Here is a 24,987-nt window from a genome sequence, read left to right as displayed (position 1 = left end):
TATCTGCAATATACTGTATGTGTATGTGTCATTCAATATACTGCTCCATTTAATCACTATTGCTGTCCTTGGTTGAATTATTTCGTGAATAAACAAAGCTTGCTTAGAATGTTAGAACGTCATTGAATGTTGTGTGCACAGCTCTTTATGCGTGAGCGTAGCAAATACTGTTTCTAAATAGTAAAAACCGTATCAAAGGTGCGACAGTACACCTACTCCTTTGGAATGATAGCACAGGTGAGCAGCTTAAAAATTGGACCCTAATGACTGTAAAACAAATGTCCTTGTTGGGGAGGGACCAGGTAAGATGGATGTCTTGTTAAACATTGCCCGCATACCTTTCTGGTGCCATCGCAAGGTCATAACCTGGTAGCTAGGTAAGACATTGGTTAAGAGTCTCCTTCATACACTTGGGCCTTTTTCTCATTCTCCTTTTTTTCCGCCTCTCAAGGAAGCTTTTATAGGTTCTTATCTTCGTCCGACATTCACTCAGAATGCACAACCCCTGGGTGTACAATGGGATGAAACCTGCTTTGGGGAGAAGGGACAGATTCAGAGCTTAAGGCCTGGTGTTAAATCTTTCATAAGCCTGTCCCATATCGTACTACTCTCAGATGGTAGACATCACAATACCACTCTCTCTCACAAACCCTAACCCTGGCATGGATAGGTGTACACAACCAAATGGGAATTTGGCATTGAAAAAGCACAACTGCATTAATTCTTGCATAATCCCAATTATTGCACTGCATTAATATAACGTTTGTTTGGAATAAAACCAGAAGGCAGTCCTTCCAGTCACTTATACACTTTTATAAATATGTTATTACTGAGCTATAAATACATATCACAAAATAATTTGAGCTTTTCATAATATTCCTATAGTTTCCTTTTAATAGTCATAAGTCAACACTATTAGCCTGGAATCGTACACATTGAACTGCCCTGGAATGTTTGAGTCATCTGCCCCTTACACCCAGGACATTGTGCTCTGAATGCTGTTTACTGAGACCTCACACTCTCAACACAGGAGCGGAACATTCCAGAATGGAAAGCCATGTTATTGAATCCCTTTGGGCTTTTAGAGTTTTTAACACTTCAGGGAATTTTGTATTCAAAGGTAACATTCGGTGCCACAATAAACTGCTCAGTAAAATCAACTTTAGGTCATTAGTTAAGCGTGGGTAACTGACATACATGGGGTAGATTATCTGTGAATGTTGATAAATTCTCAAGCAGTGCCAAAGTGAAGCACTGAGGTGAGGTGAGGAGTGTGCAAATGAATGTGCGGTGCAATTCTGTGAACAGCTCCGTGTTTCAACATCGGCGAGCCATGAAGAATCGTGCACCACTCCGTACCTCAGCCACTCTGTCTGAGAAAATGTACCCGTGTGTCACTCCCTGAACCACGTCTCATACCACTACACAACCAGGACTTTCAACGGCCCTTCACAATGTCACCCCAAGTGCACGTCCGTACGCTGTAGCACTGATGTGGTCTTAGTCTGCACTTGGCAGGACAGTTGCTGGATTCTGTCAATTGAGTTTGTATATCGTTCTTTTTATGGGTTAGGATTTATTTCTAACCCTAAAGGAGAGAGCATTTGAGATCTGACTCTTCATAAATTATCTTTCTTTTGTCGTTGTGAAGTTGAACATTAACAGGTCTTTTACAGTCTGGTATGATTACTTTAGATGTTTAAATACTGGGTTGATCAGCTATCACGTGTCTCAAATAACTTATTTCACATTCCCTTTCAAACAATGTGTTATTGTTTGGTTCTTCTGAACATGACTTGTGTACACTGTGTATATTATTTATTTCAAATCACTGCTGTGTGTAATTTGTTGATAACTGTCTTTGATATGTTACTCTCATGCTGCTGTTTTCCCTGGGGGGTGAAAAAGGTACCTATCTATCTCTAACAATCAATCTGTAAGGTCAAAGAAGGAGTCATGAACTCACTAATGCCATAGAGGTTTGTGTTTATAGCATTACAGAGTCTGTACTTCAGAGCACTTAATGCTTCTCCCAATCATGTGCCTCTAGGAAGACATAGGTGACTATTCCCATCTTTTTAGTTCAGCAATTTAGCAGACAGAATAATGCATTAAGGCCCAAAAAGCTAATGTCGCAGAGAACTTTTTGCACATCTCAATACTAAGTTCTCACTAGATAAACAGCTGTCGGCCATTCACTGAGACGTACAATGTCGCTTTTTTAAGGCAAAAAGAGCTTAGGTGCCGATCTGTATGCCTTTCAGACCCCAGGTCTGGCCACCCAGTGTGAATTGGGCAGGGGGGGGGGAGCTTTGGTGGGGATGGGCGGGTGATTGGGGATGCAAAATGCACTAAAAGTCAATAAGAATCTTTTTATTCATTCAACTATTACCACCGTTGATGGGTGCTTGCTCTGTGCCTAGGGTTATGGGGAGGGCTCTGTGGTTGTGAATCTTCTCACCAAACTATCATGTGGAACATTTGTTTTGCTTCTCAACGATGCATGCAAAAGCTGTGAGCAGCAGCCAGATTTCATTCACAACCCCTGGCTTCTCCAAAAGCGGCTAAAGCCACAAATAAACGACGACACGTGCAGGTCTGAACTCAGTCCGTAAAACAAAAGGCTGGAATGATAATGAGCGAAATGGAAGAGAATCAAGAGCTGATCATGCAGATGTGGTCACGTGACAGTACAGTTTTGCAGAAAAAGTGGGTGTTCAGAGGCGTATGGCATCCCCAGTCTTATCTAACAGAAGGGTGGCAAACCCACGGTAACAAAAGGAGTTTAAGACACCGCGCTTGATTCATGGGAAAGCTATCGGCCAGCCTTTGTGGCTGCCCTTCTGCTGAGCAAATAGTCCAAACTGTTCATTCGCCATCCTCCATTCTCCTCCCCGGCACATTGTTTGTGTCCTTGCATTTCATTCTGACTGGAGAAGATTGCTCTCAGGACCAGTGAGCAAACAGTCTCGAAAGGAGCCTGCCATCTTCTTCTGTTCCCAGGAGAACTCGCATTTTTATTTCAGCTCCAAGCTGTCAATGGAGCCAGGAGTTTATGTCAGGATGCTGAATTAATTGTGTTAAGCCAGGGGGCTGGCCACCTTTATCACCAAATGTTCACTTAAATGTTTCCTAGTGATAATATGCCTCTGCCTCCCGTCGTTTGACTACTCTCATCTCCAAACAGATTGGATAAGTAAATACAAAAAAGTGGAGCCAAATCTTTTTTTTCATTGCCAAAAGCTCAATGGGTTTAAATGCTTATTTCTTGGAATTTTTCTGGGTACTGAGGATGGGGGTATCTACATCCATTTTGACCAAATAATGACTAATGAATAACAGACACATCCAATATCCCTGGCTCATGGCCTACATACACACAGCATCTAGCCATCGATCCTGTCTGAGGTCCAAAAGGCAGCTGGGGTTAATATATAACTCCCAGTGTCTGTACCCGCCCTGCAACTGACCATATCCAATTTCCATTGATACCTGTGAGCTTCTATGTTAATACCAAATAAACCACAATTCATACAATTTCTGCTATGCTAGCATGCTTTTGTGTTCTGTTTTAGCGCTCAAAACATTTGTCATTGTGTCCCAGTATGCATATATGTTCCTAACATCAGAATCTCAATCGATCATTTTGTTATGTTGTTTGTGTATTGGCAGGGTCTTGCCACAAAGCAGTGTGTCTCTGTGATCTATTGACTGGGAAACTGAGCTTGTCTGCTACAGGGAACACTGCCTCTTGACATGGAGAATACTGTTAAATCTCTTGTCTTGTTATTGTCTCAATGTCTCCTCTGGGGGTCTTTCGATTGCTAATGGCAAAACAAGGTCCAATCACATCCGATAAATCTGGATTTGGGTGCATTACAATGGCCTTTGGCCTTAATCTGCCATGCCGCTAGAATATTCCTCGACCGCAGTGGTTATCAGCCCCTGGAACATTGGGCTTCAAGGCAGTTGTCTGGGAAGGGAACCCAGAGGCTTTGTCTTCAATGAAACACAATACACATCCACAGACTTTGAAAATGATGCCTGACTTAGAACACCACCGGCAGCCTATTCTCTCTCTCACAGGGGGCATGTGTATGGATGTTTTTAATTGCAGCAATAGACGCCAGGTCCTGGAACTTCTCAAATTGTTGTTGATTTCACTTGTCAACGTCCATTCAGGAAAAAAAAAGAGTTAAAACCCTGATGATGATAAAAGGATGCACCGTATCTGTACCGTTTGCCATTCGTTTTCTCCCTGATGGAGAAAGCAGAAGGTTCTCATGGTTTTACGGCACACAGCCTCTTGACAGGAGCCTGTCAGCAGCCGAGGAGAGCTCACTGTCCACATGATTGATAGAAGGAATGGATTTATTGATGGATTGACTGAGTGTTGACCCAGTGTGAGAGCCGCGAGGAGAACGTGAAGGGGGACTGATGGGGTCAGGGCTGGTTCAGACCGCAGGCCTCTCAACCGCAGTCAATGGGGCAATGTTGACTCTCTTCTCCCTTTCCGAGTGCTCCGTTCCCCGGAACGTAAACGCCACTATGCCGCCCGCCCATGAAAGGCTCCCCCAATGTCAGGAATTTCACACCAGGCTGCCAGAGAGATCAACCTATGCAAGTCAAGTCTCTCCCTCTCACACACATTTGGACCCTTTGCACCCTGGCGCTTTCCCATATCTCAAGCCATTTTTTCAGCAGTTTGGCCTGTTCTGTTGGTGGGAAATTGGATAACAATTGTAAAAACATTTATTTATTTTTGTGTTGTTTATATCCAGCTACATAAATACAGTAGGACAATACAAATCTATTCTCACTATAGACAACTGCATTTTCATGCAGTTGCTTCCAATGACTGTCCAGTACTGTCCATTAAACTGAAGTGGATAGCCCCACAGATGCCAAAAGCTGTACTGTTTTCAGAAATCACCCAGGAAACAACTACTTGGGTGTTCCCAATCCTAGAGCAAATAAGGGCCTAGATCTTCAGTCTTCGCAGAAGGGCTGGTCGTTCAATTCCAAGTAGGCCTATTATTAGTTATCTGCGTTACAATTTGCACTTCAGCTGTAGCCATGCATTGACCAAATTAGGTGAATTTGGTGCATAAGTTGTGTTTTCAAAACACCCAAATGTTCTATCATTTCAAAATCGGATGCACTTGCGTATTTCTTTTTTCTTATTATTTTTTTCGTTTTCTTTTACGAAATAGCGTTTCTGGCAAAGGCCTACATAGCATTTACTAATGGAATTCGACATTATTTAATTTGGTTGCACAGCAATTCCAGGAATTTTGTTACGCAATTGTTTGAGCTGTTGGGGAAAGACACGAAATAATTAGACTGATTATGTTTCCTCCATTTTCGAAGGCTGGACGTAGCCTAAATTATTTCTGCCAAGGAACTCAGAAATGAAGTTCGTGAACATACATTTAATACTACCAAGTAATTGACAAACCCTGGACCTGCATTACCCCTGGAACAGGAGAAAATCAATAATTCAAAGACACTGACCCCGTGGATTTTGACATCAGCAAAGGCGTACCTGAATCTCACTTCTATTGCATAAAAGAAACGCATGATAACAATGTAAACGAAACAAAAATTGTCTGTGAAAAATAATTTACAACAACGCAAATAGCCCTAATATAGTAATTGAATTGTTACTCCTGTTCATGAAATTTGCTTCATTTTCAAAATAACGGTCTTATCGTTTATGTTATTTGACTATTTTACAGCAACAGACAACACGCCGATCATGGACCAATAGAAGGCCTGTCCACCATGGCTGCACCTTTGTGATAGGGCCTACCTACTTTCTATTTTAATATAGCCTCTTTCCATCTTATTCCATCAACTTGAAAACGGTCCTCACTGCTCACCATAGGTTAAATATCAGTTGTTTTAATGACTAACCTCTGTATTGCGCTTAAATACTGAATGATGGTGTAGGTGTAGCCTATCAACATTTTGTTCAGACAAACGTCACAAATGAAAGATTTAGGTTAGCCTTCCTAAACAAAGATTGTTTTACATAGAGCCCTACCGATTTTGAAAAGCAATTTGCATTAGGCCCATAGGAAAACAATAAACAGTTGTATTTTTATAGACAAACTGGACAGAAACATTATGTGACAGATGTAACTATAAAAGCGTGTAGATTGTAGTCTGGGCCAGTGCTTGCATTCAGCCAACTGTTTGCAGATTATTATCCTATTATGCTATCAATAACCTTGGGTAACATGGGGTGAAAATGGAGCCTAGCAAGACCTTTAGCCACACGGCTGCAAATTGATGTGCTTGCGTTCCTTTGGCGAGAGTGCATGCTGACATCAACGGTGTTGATGTAGGCCTATTCAGAGAGGGTACGTGACACTGCTTTTTATCAGTTATCGGATCAGTGGTAACCAAGTCAAACGTTAAGTGGTTTAAACACTGTGGGGCTGACTCAAAAGGGGAATTGGAGCATTACTTTCATGGCCGACTGTTCTCACTCACTCACTCACTCAGCAGGGATTTTATACGTTTATTGCAAATACTTATTATTTTAAATAATTAAAATTATCTAAATAATTCATCATACCAATTACATAACAACAACCATAATAAAATATGAATGCAAATTCAATTGTTTGTAGACTAATTGTATGATGGCTATTGTTGAAGTTATTATTATACAATTTCAGAAACTATAGGCTAGTTGTTACTACAAAAATTATTTCAGTTTATATTGTCAAATTTATAAATGCAAATATTGTATCAATAAATTGCCTAAAAGTACCCCCGTCGTTTTATCTGAATTATCCCACCTGTTTATCGGCTAATTTGTAAACGTACATTGTGCCATTTAGGCCTATTTTTCGATTTTCTGAATCATTTCTGTAGGCCTGGTGTAGTCTATACATTTCCTTTCATCGAGTGGCATAAATTGCATTATAAAAACCATCAAAAACAATCAAGACATACTTTAATATATATTTTTCGTTTGCTACATGAGTACAAAGTTACACATAAAATAATCAATAGGTAACACAACGGATATTGGCATCGAGCATCAAGTTTTACAAATATTAATTAGCTTAGAAAGCTATAGGCTAAATCCTTCAGGAAAGGTAGGAATCATGGGACATTTTCGTCGTCAGATTGGTCCAATGGGTTGCCTTTCGTATCCAGATATATGTACAAATTGTTAGTTGGCCGAAATGTACATTGTAGAAAGATTCAAGAGGAGTTCATAATTGGCCTAGAATACACACCTTGGTAGTATGATGTGTCTGTAGGTGTCGAAACATCTATGCCCGTTTTAGACATTGAGCCCATTGATAGTGCCCCTGTCATTGGTGAGCCGTATCCGTACTGCATCACCTGTTCATATGTTTTTAAGTCCATTTTGTGATGATGATGGTGATGCTGCTGCTCCGATGACATGAGATTGTTTATGGAGAAAGGGTGGTTGAAAGAATAGTGGTGCTCGGGTTTCAGGTGCCCCTCATGCACGAGCACCGAATGATGCTGAGGCAAAAGATGATGTGTCTGAGGGAGAGGAGAGGGTGCGCGCACGGGGCTCATTGCTTGTCGGAGTTTCGACTCTGGTTTTTTAACCTCTTTGACAGCAGGAGTTGGGTTCGGTGACTCGTTGCCGTTGCAGCTTTCCGAGCTGCTGTTAGATCCGCCCTCGGACGCCTTCCCTCCAGACTCTAGTAATTTCTCGCACTTGAAACGCTTCTGCCTCCGAAGATAGCAGCCGTTTTCGAACATATTCCCTGAGTCCGGGTGAAGCGTCCAGAAAGAGCCTTTTCCTGGCTTGTCTGGCGACCTGGGAACTTTGAGGAAACAGTCATTAAATGACAGTGAATGGCGTATAGAGTTCTGCCAGCGTTGCTGGTTTTGTCTATAAAAAGGGAACAGGTCCATGATCCACTGGTATATCTCACTCAACGTGAGCATCTTTGTGGTTGACTGCTGTATGGCCATCGTAATGAGAGAGATATAGGAATATGGGGGTTTGGCATGTGTATAGCTTCTACGGTATGTTTTCGGGTCCCTCGACCTTATGTTGGACTGTCCATACATGGGGCTCATAACGCTCATGTTGCTGTAGGTAGTCAGGGCATTCATTGACGGAGGCTGTGCGTTTATTGGGCTCATGCTTGGGTTGAGAGCGGCACTCATCCCCGCCATCCCAGCTCCCATGCCATGCATGGCCCCAGAGCCCGGTGACATCCCAGCCATTGAGTGGTTCACACCCGTGTTCACGTATGACATATTCATAGGGCTGGTTGTCATGTTGCCTGTCGAAGTCATTCCAGGCATGCTCATGTAGGTGCTCATTGAGTTCATTCCAAGTCCGGAGTTCATGTTTCCAACTGTGGTGTAGCACTAAGAAAAACGGAGAAATCAACGTTAAATCAACGAGGCACGTTCATCAAGGTCCCCTGATCAGAGTGTAGGATAATTCATTTGTAATTCGTTAACAGGAGTTCGTTCATACGTTTACACAAAATTTAGGATGTAGCCTAGGCCTAGATATTTAGGAATATATGCGTTAAATATGATAGGGGAAGAAACTATTTAAATAAACCTACACATATTTCTAAAGGATGGAGAAAATATGTAGAAAATTTGTAGAAAATATGGAGAAAATATGTTAACATTTCACAAATGAACGATAAATGGGCATTTAATCAACCTTTTTATTCTTCTTCCATATGGCATATGTGAAATCAGAGTGCAAAACGATCGGGGAGGATTCCGAGGCGCCTCAAGTCAATATTTGATCACAAAGTTAATATTATCTCAAGGCTAATATTGAGTTGTATAGCCAGCAAAATACATATAAACTCTACCTACCTCAGGCTCTGTGTAGTATGCGCTCCAGTCTGAATGGTCGTGTCCTTCCATTTTGACAGCGCTCAGCATTGTGGACAGTCCAAAACTAATTTATTTCTTCAACAGCCTCACAGCAGCAGATTAAAAAGCACCCAAAACCGATTGGGGACCACGGGTAGCCCAGGTTGGCAGTATTCTTGCTGCCCGGAGGCTGGATCATGAGTAGACTGTCTTCCTATCTGTACCTCCACACTCCACAGAGCGACTGACGATGACAGAAGTTCTTGTATGACGTTGGCTCCTTGCCTTGCTGTGGTTCAACTCTGTGTTCTGCGCTATAGCGTCCAAACCTAACTCCGTGTGCGCCCTATTTGAATAATCTGCTCACACCAAAACACGAGACTTGCGGTAGTCCTCTATTGCAGCCTACACCTGCGTTCGCTGAAAAAGACACCCTTTTAAAGTATTCAATGCATCAAAACCGATTGTTTACCACCAGACAAAAAGGAACAAGCAGGTTTACAAAATAAGCCCTTTCATTCTTCCGTGACTTTGCCTACCTATTTCTCTACCCATTGTGTCAGTAAGGAATGTCGCTTCCCATACCCTGCAGTGAGTGTGGTCCTCGTTTTGTTTGCAAGTGACAGATGGTTACATTAGCCTACAATAAATCTAATAGGCCTATTGTCCTTCCACCAGTTTCATGTAAAATGTTAGTGTTGTAAAACAATTGGCCTATCAAAATATCCTTATAAATACCGATGATTTAGGGGTGAGAAATGTAACTGTTGAGCAATAAGTCCAGGGGTCCATCGATTTAATTCAACGGTGGTGATAAGGGTACACGCTGACAAATTTGTAGAACGGTGTGTTCCAGTATTTCGAAACAGCGCGAGTCAACATTTTTATTTGACAACTTCTGTCTTTCCTCGAAAAGAAATTCATGGCAGTGCCAAATGTCATGTCTCACAAACGTTCATATTTTTCTTTGCAATATTTATATATTTGTGATGGGAGAATTTACATTAGTCAATGATCTTAAAATCCCATTCACTGTCTACAGTAGTAGCACACAACTATAAACAGGGCTATTCAGACCATCATTGTATAGACTAATCGAGCCTTTCCCTATGTTTGAAATGCCAAAGATTTTAAGAAAAGCAAAGAGTATCTAAGCTGTTTGATCACCAGAGATGTAATGGATATCAACACCAATTGCTGATAACCTTGGAAACAAGGAACTTCTAGAGAGGAGCCTTTGTGGAGTTGTTTAATGTATTTATCTTCACACTCACTAACAAATTCAAAAAAAAAATATGGATCTTTTAAAAAGGCACTTGAAGATTTTTAATTAGAATTTGATGACAACTAATTGTTAAAGGTGTGTAGTATGGGATTATTGTACTGATATAAAGAAATGTATAAAATATGGTTTCCTAATCTTTGCTATACTTGTTTCTATATTTTGTTAATAAAGGTGTTAATTTTAGTCCATTACTTTGATTTATAAATCAGAACATGTATGAGAGCTGTTAGGACAGTGAACTTACACATTGCACTTTCACATGTATGAAACTACAAAATGAATAACCATTTTGAATACCAAAAGAAAATATAACAACTTGCACAACGTTTTTTCACAATGGCAAGGGCTGCATTTGTGGTAAAGAATGTATTGGATCATTTATGCCAGTAACCCTTCTGCCCTGAGCAATATACGTTTGGAAAAGAACAAGGGCAAGAGGTTAAGCTTGTGATTTATCAAAGCAAAATTAAGAAAGAGTCTTTTCATTGTAAGACGCCCTAAAAATGTTTGCTGCCAACTGCTCATAGTGACAGCAAACATACCAAAGTGAGACTTGGGCCTAGGCCTTTATTCTACACAGCTGTGACAACGGCTCTGGGTTCTAGGTTTGCAGCCTGCCACCGTGTTTACCTGGTGATGAATCTGAAAGGCAGTAGGACAGGGAGGACACACAACGAAGGTAAAGAGAACAAGGGACTCCTATGTCGGGTCAGAAGAGAGCCGTCCTTGCACCTGACCACCATGTTTTCTGCACACATGAGAGCCGAGAGAGTGAGAGGATCCCAATCATATTCGCTTCACTTTGCTTCGTTTCAGATCAAAAGCACACGGCAGAACGTTTTGAAATGACAGAAGAATTAAGGTTCACAGGTTTAAATATGTTGCTCTTTTGAAGTCTCTACATTTCCAAAAACCTTTTGATAAATCTTTGACAACCCCCAGTGACATTGATGAATATAGGTTAATGCATTGCATCTGTCTGAGGGTTTAGGTTGGTTTATAGGTGCAGTTCTATGGGTGTGTGTGAAGCCCTCTGTGACATTGCTTATGAACGTGCTTGCCAAATCAATTTGATTTGATTTAATATCTGGTTAATTTGCATTTCCTACATCCAAATTTGATGGTGCCTGGCTGTTGGAAACAACATTTGTCATCCGCTTGGATTCAGTTTTGAAGTCAGTCAGGGGGAAAAAATAGCATTGGAGCACAAAGACCCAGCTATAACTCTTCCTGGAACCTCTCTTGGTCCTCTGTCTTGCAGATTGCACTGTTTTCAGAGAACCAATGTGGGGTCCACAGACTAACACCAGTGAGTGCAGGGAGGGATGTGGCACTCTCAAAACCACGACAAAGCTCCCCACTGCCAAACAACACGAGTGTCCAATCTGTGTTTGTCTATGGGAGAAAGCCCCTTCCAGATCCTAATAAATCGGCCTCCTTACAGCTCCTGACAGTCAACAGGCTAACCACAGTGGAGACCAATGGCACGGACACTCCTCCAGTCAGCACCTCATCAGCCTCCTGCAGCTTGGGACAAACACTGCCCTTCCTCACAATGGGCTTTACGGGGTGAGGAATAGTCACTCCATGGGGGAGCACCTTACAAAACGTCCGGGCCTCCCCACCCAGTCTCTGGAGCAGCTGTCTTCCTGGCTGGCCAACCCAACAGCCAGATATGTGTTTCTCAGGTGAGCAAATATTGCCACTGAGTTAAGACTTCAAGGATCTCCTCCTTCAGAGGCTGTGTATTCAATGGGGTCTGCAGGAAGTGCTAGTGGGCCAGCCAGGCATCAACCTGTGAGGTTTCAGGAGAATGTTGGTGGTGCGCTGCAAGGACTAGCTCCTTAGACTCGATACTCTCCAACCTAACATGGTGGAATTCCCCTCATCGCCCCCTTTTAGCCTCTCAATGAATTTGAATCACCAAATCAACACACTGGGGCAAAGTTGAATGGTCCACAGATGTTAAAGCGATGTGCACATGCCATAGGCTCAAAAGTCACATTGGCTTCTTGTTATTTTTTAATTGTATTTGTCTATGTGCCACAATCCTGTGTTTATGGTTCTGTGTTTCATCAATAGATGTGTTGAAGTTGATGACAGATAGCTGCATCCTCAGACCTGTTTGAATTAATGCATGGATGGCTGCCTGAATCTTCACTGATTTCAATTACCTCAACTGCAGATTAATTAAGTTCAAACAATACATTTGTTCTTATTATTAGAAAATGTGCTGTTTCTGTGTATGTGAGTTTGTGTTTGAGCCAGCGCTCTCAACATCTGTTTGACAAAAAGCTGTAACGACCTCTCCTGGTAAATCCACGACGTTGCAAGAACTCAAAAAGCGCTCGTTTGTGCTACGTATTTTGTATCAGCTGAGCCACCGTAATACAGGAAGCGCAAGTGCCACCAAGGGCATGAGAGGAAAGTAGGTGTGCATGTTGTTATTTTATGTAGGTTGCAGTTGAATTAAACGCCAAGATGTCCATACCGATAGCTCTAGTACAATATTGCTTGAGTTAGCTTAACTTGTAATAGCTACGTGCTTCAATAACGTTTGGGATAACCCCAGCCCACTGTTTACGTTTGTGAATGCTATGAAATTAATGTATCACCTCATTTAACCCGGTAGATGGCCCCTAAACCGTTTCAGTCGACGGCGAAGAGACTGTTCAAGGGACTCGTAATACTAGAAGTGGTTGGTGTAATTGGTGCCTATGGTCTCTTTCACAAGATGAACACAAGTCAAGGTACTAGTAAGGCTTTATTTAAAAACGTTAACCAATGTCAATAATATATATAAAGTACAGATGTATACCCTATGACAATATACAAAATGCACATTGAAAATACGTTTTATGTCATTCAGATTTCAGGAACAGCATGAATAGGATGTTACCCTCCGTTTTGGAAGGTAAGGGCCACTGACACATGTTTAATAGTCTTGAAAATGATCCAACATAAAACAAATCCTGCATTATGTATTGTGTTCTCAACATGTATAACTTAACTGCAAGGCTACCCAAGTAAAAATGTTACCATGTGTAGGTGTTTGTTCCAATTCTAATCTAGCCCACCCAATTCTAAAATAGCAAGCAAAAAGTACAAATAGGGTTGGAACAAAAACCCACAGGATGGTTGCCTTCCAGGCGCATGGTAAGCCGTACAGTGAGAACTTAAAATTGACACAGCCCTTGATTTTGCATTGGGGAAAACAATGACTGATGTCAACCAGGAACCATAAACTCAATGCAGAAAGAGATATCCTGTCGACTGGAGCACTTGTTTAAAATGACCCAGGTCACTTGATGGTATTACGGTGACCCTTCTCCCTCTCCAGTTTACTACAAGTCCAACGAAATGGCCGGGATCTATGGGATCCGGGAGAGCGACACTGCAGCATGGTCCACCGAGGAGTAGAGAGGGTGTGTTGATCCGACCACCCCACATTCAGGAGAACTCACTTCTTCTTGGACTTCTTGTTGGCCATCTTAGCTTTCCCAAAGGATTTCCTCTTGTTGAACACAGCCTTTTTCTTCCGCAGCGTCTTCACGTCTCGGCCCCGGACCCAGTCGTCCCTCTTGGCCTCCCACTTGAGCTGCTTGACCCCTGTGGTAGCCGAGGAAGGAGGGGCGTTAAGAGGCTCTACTCAAGCATCCATAAACCACCCGGATATATGAACTAGGCGCCGACTCGTTATATGTGAGAACAATGTCAAATATATTTAGCTATATGTGGGTTTTTGTTCATTCCTGAGAGATGTCAAGTATGTGCTATGTAATAAAACAGTGGGGTCTGACGGGCACTGTGGTCCAACCTGCTGTGAGGATTACCATTGCTCCTGTTCCGTGGTGGACAGGTTGTTTCTGGTTAGCATCTAGCCATCCAAATAAAAATGTCTGCTTGGTGTACACTGCTGTACTAGTCTTTGTACCCTCTGTCAGAGGAAGACACTGGCTATAGTCTATTTCAAACTCACCGGCTTTGTCTTTGTTAGCCATAGCGTTCATCCCAATGTTGTCAAACTTGGACCCCGCATTTTCATCCAACATGTACCCAAACTGCAAAGAAAACAAATGCAGCGACCAACGTAAACATTTTTTTACGACGCTGAGGGGAAAAAAAAACGGAACGTCTCTCCCGCGTGATACTACTGATAATATAACAAGCCCACCTCTTCAGCAGACGCAAACACGGCGCTGTCTTTCTTTCCTTTCGGTTTCTTCCCTGGTTTGGACCCTGCAACGGTGAAGAGTGGACATGTGAGACACCTCTCTCTTAAATGGAGCCGTTTGAAAACCCACCGCCACCAGCAGCAGACGCAGACACGAACCTATGGAGCCAGAGAAGGCGAGCTCCGAGGAGGATTTTCTCTTTCCTTTTTTTGGAGCTGGGGTAATGTCTGGGATCTCCTCCCCCTCGTCATCTGAATCTTCAGGGGAGAAACCGTCTTTAAACTCTCTCTCGCACACTAAATACTATATGAATGAAACATTTCACTTTAAGTGCACCAAATAGATGTTTTCCTGATGTACATACCGTCAAACGCGGCGTCGCCTTCGAGATCGTCTTCAAGCTCAGGATCTGTGTAGGGAACAGAGTCAGAATAAATATTCTTGAGGTGAAATTGTGTGATGAGGCTAACCAGCTAGTGTGCCGTCAGCCGCTAAAGACTTCACTGGAATAGAATCGGAGGAAAGAAGAGAGGCCAAGCATGCCTTCATCAACGTCATCATCTCCACCAGGATCCATGAATGCCCCGCCCTCCTCTTCCAGGTCATCTCCGAAGTCTTCTTCATCCATACTGCCCAGGGATATCTCCTCATCATCCAGGTCGTCCATATCATCAGAGTCCATATCGGATTCAGAGTCCTCCTCGCCCTTTTTACCCTTCTTGGACTTGCTCTTGACATTTCTGAAAAACACGGGCATGCATGAGCTATATCTTCTAGCCCGTGAAGACTGAACAATGTGTCGCTGCGGGACATGTAGTGAACCGTTGAAACGCCACGCTGGGGCTGCTTCAAGAGCTTCGCTTCGCATCATTACACAGCGCTTACCCGGCAAAGTCCAGTTCCTTGTCAGGCATGTCTGTGAAGAAACTGTCTCCCTCGTATGAATCTATAAGGTGGGGGGGGGGGAGCAGGGAAAATAAATGAATCAGGTGAGTCTGTGCATTTGGTGGTGCAAAAAGTGGCCCGTTCGGCCTCTCGTCTTTTAGCCTTCGCAAGCTTGGGTAGGGCCTTTTTACTAACCCAGCAGCTTCTCAAACTCATCGTCGTCCACGTCTTCGACGCTCTCGTTGTCTCCGTCTGCCCGCGGCCGCCGCAGCTTCTTCTCCTTCTCCCGCTTTTTGAAGAACCTAGTTCGGCGAGCGGTCAACAACACAGGATGATTTTCAATTCAAAAAGCAGACTCTGTACTCAGACTGTAAACCATTAATATGGGTCAGCGTGACAACCGTGGCCCATTTAGTCATGGAGCATTAGCAGCATTTAGTAGTCAATCGAGAATTGCTCCAGAATCGCTTATTACTGGGACTTACCGATAGAAGAACACCTGGTCAACAGGGATCTGACTCTCTTCTTTGGACAAGAACTCCTCAGAGTTCACTAAAACAGACAGAAACGGTTTTCTTTACACCAAGATCAATTTCAAAGCATTCTTCATTGAATACATAAATAACAAACTCACCAGGCAAGGAATGGATGTTGTTCATAAACAGCTTCTGTTTGGGCTGCATCACAGTGGTATCTGTATTTTCTGTGAAATTCAAAAGCATCGTCAGTTCAAACGTCCCTCAAAGAATTGCTGCGGCAAATACTGAAGTAGATGTGTATTCAAATGAGCTCAATGTGGTCATTACGTTTGCCCTTGAGCTGTTTGGGATTCCTGAAGACAAAGCGGTCCAGGAACCTGATGAGGGTGAAGTCCTGGAGCGGGTCTCCTGTGTACTGAATAAACTCTCCCTGGACGTTTTACAAATAAAGAAGTCTTAATAACGATGAATAGAAATACTGCAGCAGGATTGGATGGGGTTTTAATACAGGTTATGGGCTCACAAATTGAGTTTTAGTTTGTGAATCACTATTACCTGTAAAATAGTCTTGGCAAACAAGGACACTGAGGGGTGGAAATGTGCAGCCAGCTGAAGAGAAGGGGCATAAGGTTAAATGATTTTGGGATCATTTTGACACAGATTTCGTAGTTATATTTTCTTGACAGTGTTGCCATGATGCCCTACTTTTTGCAGTTCCCACAGTGTTGTGTGGTCGGCCCCACAGAATAAGGGGTTCCTGTGTAAGGGGTTGTATGTCTCCACGCTCTTCCCACCTATGTTCACAAGAGATATGTAGCAAAAGAAGAGAAGGAAGAATAAAATAAATATGGTGAGCATCTTTTTAAGGGGATTTGACAAAGCAGGAAATTCCCCTCAGGCATAAATTACGTTTTCAGAACTGAAATTCAACTGAATTGAATCCCTTCATTTTCAAGAAACATTATTACGTTTACACGCATGTTATTACAGAAAAAAAAACAGACCTTTCAGGTTCCGTTGGTGTACCCATGATGCAGTGGGCTTTGGCGGCTCCGCTTTTTCAATCGTTCCTTCTTCCACTTTATCAGCATCCACAAATCTCTCCTCTTCGTCATCCTCGTCCTCTCCAGGCAGGTCTTTGAAGATCTCCTCATCGCCATCCTACCATAAAACAAACGACGAGATTGTTTGAGGAATCAAGGACGTGCCCATGGTAACAGTATTAACGGCATATCTCTGGTTGGTGACTTGGTGCGCGTCCTCACCCCGTCCTCCTGCAGGAGCAGTTTTAGGCCTGGCTTGGCCTTGATGACCTCTGACACCAGGAAGAGCGCCCCACAGGCGAAGGTCGGGTTCTGCTCGCAGCTCACCTGCAGCAGCCTCTTCACAAAGGCTTTGACCCGCCGCAGGACAATGTCCGCCTTCAAAGACTTGTAGATCAGGTTGAGGAACATGCTCTGCTTGGAGCACAAAGACAGACCCGTGTCCAAAAGCTTCCTGTAAACCAGACGGGGGACAAAGCAGTAATTAGCGACGACACAGCGGTTATATGGATTTGAAAAGCACACCCTTCGACAGAAAAGGCCTAGGTTCACGAGCCCCTACGAACGGATGGGTAGTTGCACCTGTAGAGAGCCACGTAGTAACGGTCGGAGACGGTCTGCTGGGAGTCCATCACCTGGAAGAGCAGCATGAGAGCCTGGACGGCCGTGTTGAACTTCACCAGGTGCACCACCTTGAAGAGGGTGTCCAGCTGCTCCTTGACCTTCTCGTCCCCGGCCTTGGCGTACGGGTAGGCCCTGTTCACGCCCGACAGCAGGGCGCCGAGCATCTTCCCCTCCACGTCCTTCTTCTTCATGCACGCTCGGAAGAAGGAGAAGTAGATGGTGATGAGCTTGGTGGCCAGGTCGGTCTCCTCGTGGCTCAGGAGCACCTGGTTGAGGAAGCAGACGGCGTAGTACTGCGCCTTGGGGTTGATGTTGGGCCGGAACATCAGGCGCTCCACCTCGCAGCACACCACGGCCTTCATGTTGGGGTGCTTGTGCAGCAGGGTCTCCAGCAGGTACGAGGCCTTGGCGGCCGTCTTGTACTCGGGGTCTCCCAGCTTGTTGACCACCTGGATCAGCAGGGCCCTCTCCTGCTCGGGCCGGTTGAACAGCAGCTCGTGGGCGGTGGCCAGAGCCTTGGCCTTGGTGGCGGCCACGGTGTCGTGGGCGAGGGCGTCGAGGGCCACCACAAACTCGGCCACCTGGTGCTTGAGCTGCTGCTCAAAGTACCACAGGATGAGACGGCGGTCGCGGGCGTCCCTGTTCCCGCTGGCTCTCTCCTCCAGCTGGGCGAACGGATGCTGGTTGAACATCCGGAGCTTCCGGTTCTCCGGGAGCAGGTCGGACATGAAGAGCTCCCGGAGGGTGTCCAGGGCCATCAGACCTTGCCTGCGGCTGCCCCTTTTCTTCACCATGGAGACCAGGTTCTCCACGTGCTCCAGGCTGTGCACCGGAGAATCCTGGATCAGAACCGTCATGGCTGCCATCCTGTCAGCGAGGGTTCCTGCCGAGACCACGTTCTTCATCCAGGCGGAGTTGGCGCCCTTCTGCATGTTCTTCTTGCTCTTGTAGAGGCCTGACTCAGCCTCAAACAGCCTCTGTGCCAGGGCCTTGTACTGGGAGACCAACGACTCATCTTCTATGGTTGAGGTGCTCTCCAGGGTGTACTCCATGTCAAACCATTTACCACCAGGTTTAATCAGCAGCAGTTGTCTCGGCTGAAACTCAAACAGGTTGACGTTTTGTTTGGCTTTCTTTCCCGTGGCTGTCTCTTTTGTTTTCTTAGACGTCTTCTTCTCCTCTTTCCTTGGCTGGTCTTTACCTTTTACCTCTGGCTTGCTTTTTTGTTCATCTGACTTTGCTGTCTTGGCTGCAGCGTTTGTTTTCCCTGACTGGGTAGCTTCTGTAGCGTCTCCCTCCACAGGTTCGTCTGGAACATTCTGCTGCCCTGCATACGCCCGCATGCCTAGCTTAGTGATGAACTTATCCAGCTCACCAACCTCCAAGTCATCTATTGCACCTTTCTTGCCTCCATCCACAAGCTCGTTGGAGTCATTGATACTCTCCAGGAGGACGTAGTCAGCCTACAAAAAAAATCGCCATTAAAACCTTGCGACAATGTAACTTAAAATAACTGCTACTGTTTAGAACACAGTGCCCACAGAATATATGTCAGAAAGCAGCCTCGTCGTAGTAGCTTGCTAGTTACATTTACATTTATTCATTTAGTCTAGTTACCTAGACTCCAAAGTTAATGCTTAGCTAACTGGGGTTGCAATGTGACAATTGTCCTTAATGTGTCATTGTTCCCCTGTTTTACTGTGCTGTGCTACCAAAATCGTAAATTACCTAGCTAGCACCTTGCAGTGTCCACATAAGCAATGAACGTGCTATTTACAGCTAGCTACAGATGCACTTACTTTGGTTCCACCCAAACGTAAAACTTCGTCCAAGCTAAACTCATTGTCTGACGATGTCTCTTCTTCATTGGTTGTTGATTTTTCAGCTTCTTCTTTGTTGTCATTTTCCAAATCAATTGGATATTTTTCATTGGCATGATTTGTTTTGGCTTTAGCCTTACGATACTTGCTTTTCGGTGCCATGCTCAAAGAAGCATGGAAGACGGCGTAGAAAGATGGAGTCAGAAAACAAGGACGATACATACAGTCAACACGGCCTGCTGTTCAGTTTGTGTGTGATTTTGATGTGATTACCACATTATGATATCTGTTAAAATTATATTGGTGTGTTATATTTGTCTTTTATCAAAAATATAATAGCAGAATTATTATAATAAAGATTCTTTACATTTGACTTTTACTTATCAAACAGGACCTCAGTGGAAATAGTTCAAAGTTCACAGGGCAAGACGATCCAATCACAACCTATGTGATGAACTACGTATTTGTTATTGTCCAATCAAGAGGATTGTTGTCCCTGAGGCGGTGCGATCAAATCTGAATAATTTCCACATTGTGATTTCAGGAAGGGTAGTCTGTCTTAGACCGTGGCTCGACAACGCCTTCCCGGATACGCCTTCCCGGCTGTGTCCACAGAAGGGGAAATATTTGCGATGACGACATGTTTGAAATATGTAATGAATGAAAAAGTTCCTCCTCCAATCGGGGGGGACGGGGGACGGACGGGGACGGGGGACGGACGGGGACGGGGGACGGACGGGGACGGGGGACGGACGGGGGACGGGGGACGGGGACGGGGGACGGGGACGGACGGGGACGGGGGACGGACGGGGACGGGGGACGGACGGGGACGGGGGACGGGGACGGGGGGGGAAGACGACACACGTGAAAGCTCGTCTCGGGGTGTGGGGGGGGGGATCTCACTCCAATCTTTTGATACAATTTGACGACCCTGCGTTTACAGTTTAATCCACCTTTCTCTCACTCTGTGTGTGTGTACTCAAAACAAGAAACAAGTTCGCAGTGCCTCACCCCTCGAGGAGTTAAAAAATGCCACAACATGGGGTGAGAGTATGTTGTAATCAGATGGGTTGTCCTAGATGGGTTGTACTTATAGACCTATATAAGGTTTTCCTACAGGAAGAAATCCAGTCTGTACAATCCTGCACAGAGAGAAGGCTGATAATGTCATATGTTTAATACATTAAGACATTTCTGAAGGTCAGTAGATTTCAATTTGATCCTTTCAAATAGGATACGTGTTTATACATTGTGCATAGACTGTACAATAACAAAGCAATGTGGTTAAAGCATGTGATGTGGTTTGGCTTAAAAAAAAGAAAGATTGCTAGAGCAATGTGAGAAGCAGGCTAGCTTTATACAGTATATAGCCTATTTAAATAGGGAGCATCAAGTGAAAAAGAAAAGTATTTCATCATGCATCACATTGTTTCTAAACACTCCAGAACAGGTGGGATGGAGTTTATGCCTTCCAGAGTCAAGATAGGGAGAGATATACAGAAGAATTTTATCAATCTACTGACAACTTGTATTCATGGTAGTGAAGTACAAGAATGTGTCTATCACTGAGGCATCACTGTGCAGTAGTCAAAGAAACATGATTAGCTCCATGTCCCAAACTCTAAGATTGTGTCGCGGCTCAGGCCAAGACCCAAGTGCAGACAGCAGAGTCAGGTATAATAGGTAACAGTATTTTATTCATCCAAAATCGTCAGGCTGACTCAGGTGATAGACAGGCAAGGTTTGGTAAACAGTGGATTCTTGATAAGGCACAGACAGACGGCAGGCTGAATCAAGTACCTGACAGGCAGGGTTTGGTACATGGGTAATCTAAATATAGACACTGGGAACACTCCCAGTATCCACTTCGTTTTTCCTTCTTGTATAAAGGAACTTGAAAGAACTAGGACATGAGTTTCTCAGGGGAGAGAGTTGAGGGGGCCACTGCTTCTAAAACGTGTCTCTCTGTGAAACATGACACGGACACCAAAGCTAAAAGGTAAGATGAGATTCCAGAACTGTTTGTGTCAGTTCTTCATTTTGGAGCAGAACAGTGATAAGTAAAGACATTCCCATTATTTATTATAATAAAATACTAAATCTTTGTCTCTGTTGTCTTAAAGCCCAATCCAAGACAAGTCTCACATGTCCTTTACAGAATCAGGCAGCAAGAACCACCCTCACAATTGCCCAGCTGTGTGTCCCTAAAGAGCGACAGGTCTGTGGAACATCCTTTCCATGTCTGACCTCTGACCTATTATTATTATGTCATCATTAGTCCACATTATTCGATACTTAAGTTTTGTCTCTTTTGTATTGAAGCTCAAATCAGCCAAGGAGACAAGCTTCAGAAGTAGCCAGCCATGTGCCCTTAAAGAGAGACCGTTCATTGGAATATATTGTCGATTTCAGAGATGGAGACAAGCCTTCCCATGAGAAAGGGTATATAATGTATTGAATGTAGATCAGAGCAAATAGCCTGGCTTGCAGTGACTGTGTCTGGTTAAAACACACCACACTCTTTTCACTATTCATGGTGATACCTACAGCACCTTGAGTTGAGGAAATTAGTGAACAGTGTCATCTAGTGGCATGAAATGGTATGATATTATTTACATTTATGTCCCCAATGATCAACAGGAGGAAGAGTCAGACCAGAGTCATCTTGAGGACTTATCCACTGTATTCACAGTATGTAATTCGGTAGTTCTGATCTCAATAGGACATTTTAAACAGTATTATATATTTTTTTACTGTTTGACTTCACCTGATATCTTTGCTCTCTAAGTTGCTTGAGGAGATGGTCATCACTTTTGGGAAGAATGAGCTGAAGAGGTTCAGGAGGATTCTGAGTTCGATCTCCCAGAGGGCTTTGAGAGTCGGAGAGAGGACCAGGAAGAGGTGTACCCTGGATACCAGAAGCAGGAGGGCAGTAACTAGAGGAGGAGCTCTGAAGATCACTCTGCATGTTCTCAGGAACATGAAGCGGAAGGAGCTTGCTGACACACTGGAGAAAAGTAAGAGACCCCACATTTACTTTTACTACCCCATTGATGCTATATGAGGCAAGTTGTGAGGATAAGGGTAACCAAATTAAATGCTGTAATTAAAATTGGCTGTCAACTGTCATGATACTTTGTGCCAATAAACGAAACTAGTGGCAGTACAAGCAAATGTTAAAACATTGATAGATGTTTCGTTTTTCTAGACTTTTAGGATGCCTAAAACGTCTGGTAAACAAAAAACCTATTTTTCTCCATTTAGATGAGCTTGCTAGGATCTAGGTCAACGCAAACTCAAATCTGAACTGAAGAAGAAGTTTCAAACTGTGTTTGAGGGAAAAGCTAAGCAAGGAAACCCAACACTTCTCAATAAGATCGACACAGAGCTCTACATCACAGAGGGTGAGAGTGGAGAGGTCAATAAAGAACATGAGGGGAGACAGATTAAGATGGCATCCAGGAAAACAGAACAACCAGAAAGCGCCATCACATGCAACAACATCTTTAAGCCCCCCACTAGGCCAGACAAGCCTATCAGAACTGTTTTGACAAAAGGGCTGGCTGGCATTGAGAAAACTGTCTCTGTGCATAAGTTCCTTCTGGACTGGTCTGAGGGGAAAAGCCAATCAGGAAATTCAGTTCATCTCTCCACTCCCATTTCGAGCTTAATTCGATGGAAGGAGAAGACCTTAGCTTAATGGAACTTCTCCATCACTTATCGGCAGAAACCCGAGACTTAGGGTCTCCAACTTCAATGATAACCGCATTCTGTTTGACTTTGATGGTCTGGATGAGTGCCAACTGCCCGATAGCCTTCAAAAAGAACAAGAGCTGGAGCAGTGTTGCAGAGCCCACCTCGTGGATGTGCTGCTGACAAACCTCATCAACGGGAACCTCCTCCCCTCTCTTGAGGTCTTACTGACACCACCTGCCAAATGAACCTGTCTGTGCTGACTCACTCTGCATGTAGTTATAATACAGATTAGTTTTCTTCAGTTTGTCAGCGTGTTTGATCACAGAGAGAGGCTGTGCTTCTCTGGCCTCAGCTCTGAGTTCAAATCCCTCCCACCTGAAGGAACTTGACCTGAGCTATAACCACCCACGACACTCAGGGTTGAAGCTGCTTTCTGTCGGACTGGAGGATCCTCACTGCAGACTGGAAAAACTGAAGTAAGCAGAGAGCTTATTGTACTCTGTGGAACTTCTTATAGTTCCTCTCTCTTTATCCCTTCTCTCTCTTCCTGAGTATTAACTGCTATGAAGAATAAGTCGGTTATTAATAATAATGAAGGAAGACTGACTTAACTTAAGCTATTGCATAGAAAGTACCCTATAATTATTACTACCAACTGTACCAATATGCAATACAATACACAGTGGCCATACAATACAGTGGTCACAAATGTAGAATATTCATGATGATAAATCTTCCAAATCTACCTATGGGTATACATAAAGTACCCTGTCCTCGGTGGATCTATTTCAGAACTACTTTTAAATAAATGGATACTTAATGGATTTAGAGAAGGAAGGGAGGGGGATAGAGAAAGCAAGTATGAATAGTTCAAGTCTGTGAGTGGAAGGGTGGGGAGATAGTGATAGTCAGATACTAGGAGAGAGAGAGAGAGATAACTAACTACAGTATGGTTTTAGGAAGAGGGAGACATTCTACTGTGAACAATAATCATATATACTGTATCTTTGTCTCCTTCGTCAGATGCCTGTGAGCTCACACTGGACCCAAACACGGCATGCAAAGAACTCTCACTGTCTGAGGAGAACAGAAAGGTGCCACAGAGCGAAGAGAAGCAGCCGTATCCTAGTCACCCAGAGAGATTCGACTGGCCTCAGGTTCTATGTACAGAGGGTCTCACTGGGTGCTGTTACTGGGAGGCAGAGTGGAGTGGAGACGTGGTTTTTATAGGAGTGACATATAAAGGAATCAGCCGAAAAGGAGGGGTTGACGACTGTCTGCTTGGACACAACGACAAAGTCCTGGAGTCTGGAATGTAATGACAACAGTTACTCTGCCTGTCACAATAACAAGACTGTCAAACGTGTCCCGTCCTTTGGCTGCCACAGAGTAGGAGTGTATCTGGACTGGCAGGCCGGCACTCTGTCCTTCTACACATTCAACGGCACATTCACCGAGCCCCTCTATCAAGGGTTTAGGGTTTGGGTTTATAACTCCTCAGTGTCCCTGTGTCAGGTAGAATAGCATCATGTGTCCTGGAGGAACACTCCCATTCAAATTACTGGCAGACATGACCCTGTGTTTTTGTATAATCTTTTATGATTTTGTATAATTATGATAATTATAATACAACAATTTAACCTCACGCAAGTAAATGAAGTGTATAACTAAGCACATATTGGGGTGATTTAGATATGGTCTATATTTATATTTAGGGATTTTATTTTGGGTTCAAAAGCTCTATCTTTGACAAATGCTGACATTCTACTGTTAAGTAGCGTCCTATCTAAATACTGGTACTGGGATTTATGGAAAGACAAACACAGCAAGCACTGCGGCTTTCTCAGGCACTCAAAGACACCGTACAGAGGTACAAAAAACATTAAAAGCAGCAGAAAAACAAAGAATACAACAACATTAAAGGATTAAAGTTTTAAAAATATGTGTTTTGAGTTGTGATTTGAAATGGGGAAATGAATCTATATTTCTAACATGGGGTGGTAATGAGTTCCACAGACGGGGAGCAGAGCGGTTGAATGCTCTACTCCCCATGGTGGTGAGACGGGCAGAGGGGACAGACAGGTGTATGGAGGAAGAGGATCTGAGGGAGCGGAAGGTAGTGGGACCCTG

The 24,987-nt window shown here is 43.7% G+C and overlaps 3 protein-coding genes, 1 long non-coding RNA gene and 1 pseudogene across 9 annotated transcripts; 3 read left to right on the top strand and 2 right to left on the bottom strand.

The window, feature by feature from the left end:
* Positions 1–6,950: 6,950 nt before the first annotated feature.
* Positions 6,951–9,553, bottom strand: LOC134025450 (forkhead box protein A2-like). The gene is made up of 2 exons (XM_062468486.1): positions 8,851–9,553; positions 6,951–8,379 (listed from the first exon to the last, which is right to left on the bottom strand). Exons 1-2 carry the CDS (start codon positions 8,917–8,919, stop codon positions 7,222–7,224), a joined length of 1,227 nt encoding a protein of 408 aa, XP_062324470.1. The 5' UTR covers positions 8,920–9,553; the 3' UTR covers positions 6,951–7,221.
* A 2,922-nt stretch (positions 9,554–12,475) lies between these two features.
* LOC134024697 (protein CEBPZOS-like) lies at positions 12,476–14,046 on the top strand. 3 transcript variants are annotated; one of them, XM_062467304.1, is made up of 5 exons: positions 12,476–12,563; positions 12,768–12,885; positions 13,005–13,049; positions 13,476–13,564; positions 13,680–14,046. In XM_062467304.1, exons 2-4 carry the CDS (start codon positions 12,768–12,770, stop codon positions 13,553–13,555), a joined length of 243 nt encoding a protein of 80 aa, XP_062323288.1. In that variant the 5' UTR covers positions 12,476–12,563; the 3' UTR covers positions 13,556–13,564; positions 13,680–14,046. The 3 variants fall into 3 exon arrangements, with proteins under 3 accessions (XP_062323288.1, XP_062323289.1, XP_062323290.1); XM_062467305.1 differs by having other exon boundaries at positions 12,523–12,567; XM_062467306.1 differs by lacking the exon at positions 12,476–12,563 and having other exon boundaries at positions 12,577–12,885; positions 13,476–13,560.
* Positions 12,881–19,460, bottom strand: cebpz (CCAAT enhancer binding protein zeta). Of its 2 annotated transcripts, none has more exons than XM_062467303.1 (17): positions 19,141–19,460; positions 17,300–18,804; positions 16,940–17,171; positions 16,679–16,835; positions 16,380–16,468; positions 16,230–16,283; positions 16,002–16,104; positions 15,830–15,898; positions 15,681–15,747; positions 15,391–15,497; positions 15,196–15,256; positions 14,854–15,050; positions 14,675–14,719; positions 14,469–14,561; positions 14,310–14,374; positions 14,115–14,196; positions 12,881–13,744 (listed from the first exon to the last, which is right to left on the bottom strand). In XM_062467303.1, exons 1-17 carry the CDS (start codon positions 19,381–19,383, stop codon positions 13,596–13,598), a joined length of 3,318 nt encoding a protein of 1,105 aa, XP_062323287.1. In that variant the 5' UTR covers positions 19,384–19,460; the 3' UTR covers positions 12,881–13,595. The 2 variants fall into 2 exon arrangements, with proteins under 2 accessions (XP_062323287.1, XP_062323286.1); XM_062467302.1 differs by having other exon boundaries at positions 14,469–14,567; positions 19,141–19,458.
* A 686-nt stretch (positions 19,461–20,146) lies between these two features.
* On the top strand, positions 20,147–23,300 carry LOC134024803 (uncharacterized). Of its 3 annotated transcripts, none has more exons than XR_009930933.1 (6): positions 20,147–20,361; positions 21,021–21,160; positions 21,320–21,379; positions 21,484–21,603; positions 21,802–22,178; positions 22,426–23,300. It is a non-coding gene; the product is annotated as an uncharacterized LOC134024803 (long non-coding RNA). The 3 variants fall into 3 exon arrangements; XR_009930932.1 differs by having other exon boundaries at positions 20,153–21,160; positions 21,802–21,852; positions 21,950–22,178; XR_009930931.1 differs by having other exon boundaries at positions 20,151–21,160.
* A 418-nt stretch (positions 23,301–23,718) lies between these two features.
* LOC134025213 (stonustoxin subunit beta-like) lies at positions 23,719–24,782 on the top strand (annotated as a pseudogene).
* Positions 24,783–24,987: the final 205 nt, after the last annotated feature.

The sequence above is a fragment of the Osmerus eperlanus genome, chromosome 8 (genome assembly GCF_963692335.1).
Source record: "Osmerus eperlanus chromosome 8, fOsmEpe2.1, whole genome shotgun sequence".
In the NCBI taxonomy this organism is placed as follows: Eukaryota; Metazoa; Chordata; class Actinopteri; order Osmeriformes; family Osmeridae; genus Osmerus; species Osmerus eperlanus.
This window is presented reverse-complemented; position numbering and strand designations above follow the sequence as displayed.

Coding starts and splice junctions, on each gene's coding strand:
- LOC134025450 (XM_062468486.1), bottom strand. CDS start 8,919: ATGCTGAGCGCTGTCAAAATGGAAGGACACGACCATTCAGACTGGAGC. Junction 8,380..8,850: donor CATACTACACAGAGCCTGAG/GTAGGTAGAGTT, acceptor CGTTTTTCTTAG/TGCTACACCACAGTTGGAAA.
- LOC134024697 (XM_062467304.1), top strand. CDS start 12,768: ATGGCCCCTAAACCGTTTCAGTCGACGGCGAAGAGACTGTTCAAGGGA. Junction 12,886..13,004: donor CAAGATGAACACAAGTCAAG/GTACTAGTAAGG, acceptor TATGTCATTCAG/ATTTCAGGAACAGCATGAAT. Junction 13,050..13,475: donor GTTACCCTCCGTTTTGGAAG/GTAAGGGCCACT, acceptor CTCCCTCTCCAG/TTTACTACAAGTCCAACGAA.
- cebpz (XM_062467302.1), bottom strand. CDS start 19,383: ATGTATCGTCCTTGTTTTCTGACTCCATCTTTCTACGCCGTCTTCCAT. Junction 16,836..16,939: donor TGCTCCTGCAGGAGGACGGG/GTGAGGACGCGC, acceptor GTTTTATGGTAG/GATGGCGATGAGGAGATCTT. Junction 14,197..14,309: donor TGTTTGCGTCTGCTGAAGAG/GTGGGCTTGTTA, acceptor TTTTCTTTGCAG/TTTGGGTACATGTTGGATGA.